Consider the following 6,954-nt stretch of genomic DNA (forward strand, 5'->3'; position numbering starts at 1 on the left):
ACTGCAGTGTATTTAACTCCTTCCTGCCCTCGAGGCGCTCTGGATCCCCAGCCCAGGGCCACAGGACGGACCTCCAGCCCTTCCCGTCCCGGCAGTCTTCTTCACCCCGAAGGCTGAGCCTGCATCTCCTTCCCAGGCCCAGGCCTTTGGGCCACCCCGTCACCCCCACTCCCACTCAGCAAAGCTCTCCTGCGGCGTCCCCGAGGTTAAAACTTGGGCAGGATCTGGTGGGGCTTCTGGTTTGAGTTAGGGAAACGTGAGTGGGGGCGTGGGCGGTGCGTAGCGTTCCCTCCGCCCCTGCCGCGCCCCCCGCCCCCAGGTTGGTCCCCAGCTCTGGCCTCTAGTCTCAGTCCCTTGAGGCCTAGGCCGGCCTCCCAGCCCAGGCCAGTCCCTGAGAACCGGACGGTGGGCATAGGGCACCTGGTAGGAAAGAGGACTCTGGGCCACCTCTCCTCGCCTGCCCGGGTGGTCGTGGTGGTTCTGCTTGTCGTAATTAGAGGCCCCTTAGAGGCTGCAACTGAAAAATTACAGAGGCGGTGGGAACCGGCGCTTCCCCAGCCCAGGCTCCGCCTCGCCCTGTCCCCAAGGCTTTTCCCAGGCTGCGCTGCTTGACCACCCCCTCCCCCAGGAGCAGTCTTAACCATCGCCTTGAGCAGCCTGAACCTTCGCTCAGGCTGAGGTCTCCTGAGTTCTTTCTGCACCACCCACACGAGAAGGGCTAAGTATGGCCCAAGACGGGAAGGTCTTGCTCAGGAGGCTGCTCAGGGAGCTGGATGTGGGTTCTCCCCTCGGTTAGTGCTCTCCCCAGCCTCGCCTGCTAGGCTCCCACCTCCTTCCTAGAGCAGGGAGGGAGTGCCTCCGGAGTGCCTCCAGAGGGGTGGCAGCACCCTTGAGTGACCCTGAGCCCCAGCCACCAACTGCTGGGCAGCCTGCAGGGATGGGAAGGAAAGTACCAGGAGAAAGTCAGAGGCTTCCACTAGACCCTCTTCACTCCCAGGATCACCGGGCCCAAGAATTACCTTTGACCCTTAAACCCCAGTTTGGCTCCAGTTCAGCAAAAGCTCTCATTCCAGAACCCTCCCCCCTGATTCAGAACAAATATGGAATTCTCCATCCCAAACCTCCCACTCCTGGGCTTTCTGTGTTACCTTGGGCAAGGCTCTGCCCTCTCTGGGTTCCTATTTCCCTGAGACTCTCTGAAGCATATCTTCCCTTAAGGGGTCTTACCTTATTTCCTTGGGGGCCCAGACAAGCTGAAGGAAGATCCCCTCCTTTCTCTGAATCCTCCCAGATCCTCCCCTCAGGCACCAATGGGGGGCTGGAAGCTTTGGATGAGGTTGGCACTGGTTTATTGGAGAAGACCCCAGCACCCACCCCCTGAGGTCCTCGGGGCCTTGGCACATCTCCTCTGTTATAAGTGCCAGGCCAGGGAGCTGAGTTTTCGTGAGTCAAGTCTAGTGGTTGACTGAGAGAGGAGTCTCGCTGTGCCCTGGGGAGCAGGAAGCCCTCTGTCCATCTGGGCAGCCCCCATAGGTCACTGGTGTAGCCTGGGCCATGTGTCCAATGCATGCCCCTTCCCCCCACCCCATAGAGTGGGGTGCTGTGGCCCATCACACGCTGGTTCTGCAGGTCTGCACCCCTGTGAGGCTGCCCCGGTGGGCCATGGGTTCCGTTGGGCCCTTGTTCCCAGCGTGGGTGACCCAGCGATAGCAGTCCGTAATGCGCTTGTTGGATGCGTACGGGCCACAGCGGGTGCAGTACACAATGCCCAGTGCGAGTAGGACCACCAAGAAGACACATGTTGGCACTAGGAGTGCCACTAGCAGCCATCGGTCATCCCTCCGGCTTCGGCCTGCAGAACTGGCCTCCCCCAGGGCTGTGGGGGCTTCTGTGGGGGCTGCTGAGGGCAGCCATGGGGTCAGCTTGGGATCAGAGGCACCTTCACTTGGGACCTGTGGGGCTTTGGAATAGGTGTGTGTAGGGCTGGTGGGAACAGTCTGATTAGAGGGGCCCTGAGGGGGCAGGGGAGTGTGAAGGACTGGGGTCTGGGGTGCAGCAGGCACAGGGACTTGACGGGCAGGGGGCACAGGTGACCTGGAGGTAGTGGTCAGAGATGGCTGGACAGTTGAGGTTATGGGAAGGTGGGTGGTCTGGGCTTTGAGGACCGGGATATCTTGGGTCACAGGGGGATGGTGAGCACTGGAGGTGGTGACCAGGGGGATGTGGTTAGCTGGAATTCGAGGCCAGTGAGTGGTGGCCTGGGGATCAGCCACCTGGGTGTCTGAAAACATGGGGGACTGGTGGTCAGTGGACAGTTCAGGGTATTTGGTTGAGATAACTGGGGGCTGGTGGGCGGGGGGCCGTGCTGGGCGAGTGGCCGAGATAATGGGAGGTTGGTGGACAGAGGGAATGTCTGGATAGTTGGCTGAGATTATGGGGAACTGGTGGTCAGGGGGGAAAGCTGGGTGCATGACAGGGATCCTGGGGGGCTGAGGGGCAGGGGCCAGGGGTGGGTGTGTGGCAGAAATAATAGAAGGTTGGTGGGCAGAAGGCAGTGTGGGGCGTGTGGCAGAGACCACCACAGGCCGGGTGATGGAGAGCACTGAAGAGTGATAGGGATCCCTGGGGGCACTGAGTGGGGGTGGCCAGGTAGGGTCCAGGTAGGGCATCTGTGGCTCTCCGTCCTCTGGGAAGCTAGGTCTATAGGCCAGGCCAAAGCCAGGAGGCTGCGTGGCCTCCATCCATGGTATCCCAGGCGTCTCTGTCCAGCCATCATCGAAGTCGTCCCAGACCTCGCCTCTGACCTCTTCGTCCAACCCGACATCCAGCAGCTCGCCCCCGAGGTCGTGGGAGGCCTGAGCACCCAGGTCCCCAGCAGGGCTGCAACTGATGCCGTCAGCCTCAAGCTCGTGGCCCTCGCTGCAGTAGCACTCGAAACCCCCGACATAGTTGACACACATCTGCTGGCACACGCCCGCAATCTGGCATTCATCCGTGTCCACGCAGTGGTGAGGCTCATCCTCGGCCGGTCGGAAGCCCAGGCGACAGTGGCAGCTGTAGCCCTGTGGCCCACCAGGCTCACACTGCTGCTCACACGGGGCATGGGCACAGGGGTCCTCGCAGCTGCGCCCATCGGCTGCCAGCCGGAAGCCTTCAGAGCAGCGACAGGACACGCGACCATCCACCTCCTCCACACACTCGTGTTCACAGCCCCCATTGTCTGGGTTGCAGCCGCTGGTACCTGGGCACAAGGGCCCAGCCCGAGACCAGCTCACGCCACCCTCGGGCTGCTTCACGCACAGCAGGGAGGCTTCCCTGCCAGCCTGGCACGGCACAGCAGCCACGGAGCCGAAGGGCAGCCACTCAAACTCCGTGGAGACCAGGTGAAAGGGTGTGGTATAGACGGCTGGGCCAGCCTGGCCAGCCTCCTCCCGCAACGCTGGGCAGGAGCCCTCAAAGCCGAACTGGCACAGGTAGCCATCGACGGCCAGCGTGCAGGAGCCCTCCAGCCAGCGGTGCTCGCCGTTCGCCTCCAGGGCCGCACAGCGCTGGGCCGGGCAGGGCGCGCCCGTGGCTGGCTGGGCCCAGTTGGTGAAGGCCGTGTCCTGGTCTCCCGTGGTCCACGTGAAGCCCCGCAGTGGGCGCTGCGGCTGGCATTGCCGGGCCTGCCGCTGCAGCCCGATCCACAGCAGCCGGCTGGCTGGGCCGGATCCCACCAGGCTGTCCAGGCGCTGGGCCTCCTCGGGGGTTCTCGGCGTGGCCAGGTCGCCCCCCAGCTCTCTGCAGGCCCGCCAGGCTTCCAGGAAGGTGCAGCGCCGCGGGAAGAGCGCGTAGCAGCTGTCGGGGCTGCAGGCAGCACGGGGCTCTATGGCCCAGGGGGCCTGGCCCAGCGTGGGCACCGCAGCGGCCCAGGCCAGCAGCAGGCGCAGCAGCATCGCGACGCCCCCCGACTGGCCCGGGCCGGGTCCGCCGCGGCTCTTGACAGGGGGAGGGACTGGGGCCTCTGGGTGGGCGGGCCGGGGGCGGGCCCCGCCGGACCCAGGCCTTGTAAGGAGTGGGATGGGGCCGCCGCCAGCTCCCTGCTCCCACTCCCCCGGGGCTGCCAGAGCAGGAAGCAGTCGGGCGGGGGACCGGGGCAGGGGGTGCTGGGGTGGGGGGAGGCGAGCAGGCGTGCTGAGGGGCTGGGAGTCACAGCGGGGGGACCCACCTGCCTGAAGAGGCTGGGCGGCCCTCAGAAAACTCCAGCGCACTCTGGGGCTCTTGGTGGGGTGAGGTCACTTCCCAGAGACCGACAGTGACCCAGATCTGGACACACCAATCTCATCACACCCGTGAACAGTCTCTCAGGCCAGCAGCTTGCCATATATGTGGAGACATGCTCTGACTCATGCCGTTCACATCACACACGTGTGTAAACCCCGCCCCCCACACCAGAGGTCTGTCCATGGACAGTCTGTCCCAGGCTTGCACGTGCTCTGCCACGCTACCCCCTAGGTGACACCCGGGAGCCCCTGGGTCCCCAGGCACAGGAACCTCTTCTTTTAATTTTTGTTTGTTGGTTTTGGAGAGAAGAAGGGGGAGAGAGAAACATCGATTTGTCGCCCCACTTTTTCACGCACTCATTGGTTGATTCTTGTACGTGCCCTGAGGGGAGATCAAACCCACAACCTTGGTCTGGACGACACTCCGACTGAGCTGCGCGTCCAGGGCCAGGCCCAGACATCTTCAACCCCCCATTTATATACTAAGCTCAGCCTCAACCCCCCCTCACCCCAAGCTTCTTGGCTGCAGCTGGACTGGGGGCGTGTGGGGAAGGAGGAGGGGCAGGGGGCTGCTCTCCCTTCACCTCTGCTCAGCCTGAGGCCCTGGGAACCTGGGCTTAGAGGGAAAGGAGGCCACCCCCTAACAGGAAATGCTTCTCTGGGCTCCTGCCGCAGGAGGGCAGGGAGCAGGGGGAGGGGCCCGGGCAGGGGTGGGCTGCACTGGGGTGAGCAGGGCTAGCTGCAAGGGAACTGGTTAGAGGCCGTGTATGGGCATGGGGCACACAATGACACACATGTGTGTCGTGACGCAGGCATCACATATGTGGAGCCTTCAGGGTCTACTGTGTAGGCCTGGTCAGGGTCCTCTTCCTACCCTCTTGGAGGTCTCTGGAGCATGGAGCCCGTGGTCCAGGACAGTCCCTGGGAACCTGGTTGTCAGATTAACCCATACACACCCACTGCACTGTTGGTAGAAGTTTGAGCTGGGAGTGGGGACATGAAGGAGAGGTTCTGCCCCTCCATGTGCTGCCATGGTCCAGCTTTCCACTCTTCCACTGATCTGCTGTGTGCCTGTGAGGAAGTCACTGACCCTCTCTGGGTCTCCATTTTTATCTACATAATGGGGGTAATGTGTCAGGGCCTTTCTGCTCAGCAGGGCTATTGTATCACAGAGTTCAGTGTTTGCAAATGTGCTTTGTCAGCTGCAAAACATGAGGCAAATGTTCCTTAGTCTTCCCAGTAAATCTGGGTGGAGATGGGGCCCAGGGCGTTGCTCACCACCTTACAGTGCCAGGGCTGGTCCTGCAGACACAGCCAGTCCCCTTGAGGACCAGGGCTTTGGAAGTGCTTGCTGTATGCCCAGAAGGTGGTTCTGTCAAGGTCTACATCTGTGGAGCACATAGAATATCAACCCCCTTCCCGTGAGAGGGAAGTCAATATGGGCAGTTCAGCCTTCCACTGGCTCAGGCCCAGAGCCTTGAGATCACCCTGACTCCTCTTTCTCCCACACCCCATGTCCAGGCTCTCAGCAGGTCCCGTCCACTACACCTTCAAAACACGTCAGAATCTGACTTTCTCACCACCTTCTTTGATATCCACCCCGGCTCCTGCCACGAGTCTTTCATCTAGATTTTTTCAAAGGCCTCTCCTTGGGCCTCTCTTTTACTCTCTCCATCCAGCCAGAGGGTTCCTTTTAAAACCTAAGTCAGGTCCACTCAAATCCAGTGACTGCCCTGCTGGGTCCCCATTTCATTCAGAGGAAAGGTCAAAGTCCTCAGCACAGCCACCGGGCCTGAGTGATCTGCCCCAAACCTCTCATCCCAACCCCTCCCTGCTCACTCCCCCCTCTCTAGCCCTCTGGCCTCCCGGCTGTTCCAGAAACCCCCCAGGTTCATTTCTTCCCCAGTGCCTTTGCCTTGGCTGTTCCCCACCTGGAACTCTTCCTGCGGTGTTTGAAAGCTCTGCCTTCTCACTCCCTTCAGTTCAAGTGGCAGAGTCCTCGAGCGCCGTCCCCTCCCCCACCCCAGGGCCCCCTGGCCCCCAGCCCTGTTCCATTTTTCTCCTTTGCCCCTATCGCCATCTGAATCAGTGTATATTTACTTGTTGGCCTGAATCCCTCAATAGTCAGGGTTTCTCAACATTGGTACTATTGCTCTCCAGGGTTGGGTAATTATTTTTTATAATGTGCTTTGTAGGGTGTTTAGCATCATTCCTGGCTTCTACCTAGTAGCATCCCTCTGGTGGGGCAATCAGAAATGTCTCCAGACATTGTCAACTGTCATTTCTCCTGCGGGCAACACTGCCTACAGTGGAGAACTCCTGCCCTAGGAGACTGTGAGCTCCATGAGGGCAGGGCCACTATCTTGTTCCCTGTTGTATCCCCTGAGCCTGGAAAGCTACTGGCCCATAGATGCTGCTAATAGGGGTTTGTTGAATGAATGAATGAATGAATGAATGAATGAATGAATGGATGAGACTCAGCTAAGTAAGGAATCTGGCTCCGAGCAACACATGGGGGAAGCTGGGATTCTGCTTGGAGCCAAAGCTCATTTCCTCCCCACACTCACCCAGCCCTCCCCAGAAGTCAGACCATCCTAGAATTGGGAGGTCCCTGGAAATCAGCAAGCCTTCTGCAGATGGAGAAACTGAGGCCCAGGAAGTCTCTGAGTCGGTAGCAGGGCTGGGACTCAAG

At 60.7% G+C, this 6,954-nt stretch overlaps 1 protein-coding gene across 1 annotated transcript; it reads right to left on the minus strand.

Annotated features, from left to right (window-relative positions):
* Positions 1 to 1,339: 1,339 nt before the first annotated feature.
* CD248 (CD248 molecule) lies at positions 1,340 to 3,935 on the minus strand. Its single transcript, XM_016208306.2, has one exon. It carries the CDS (start codon positions 3,933 to 3,935, stop codon positions 1,611 to 1,613), a length of 2,325 nt encoding a protein of 774 aa, XP_016063792.2. The 3' UTR covers positions 1,340 to 1,610.
* Positions 3,936 to 6,954: the final 3,019 nt, after the last annotated feature.

This window comes from Miniopterus natalensis, chromosome 11 (genome assembly GCF_054644295.1).
Source record: "Miniopterus natalensis isolate mMinNat1 chromosome 11, mMinNat1.hap1, whole genome shotgun sequence".
NCBI classification, from domain to species: domain Eukaryota; kingdom Metazoa; phylum Chordata; class Mammalia; order Chiroptera; family Miniopteridae; genus Miniopterus; species Miniopterus natalensis.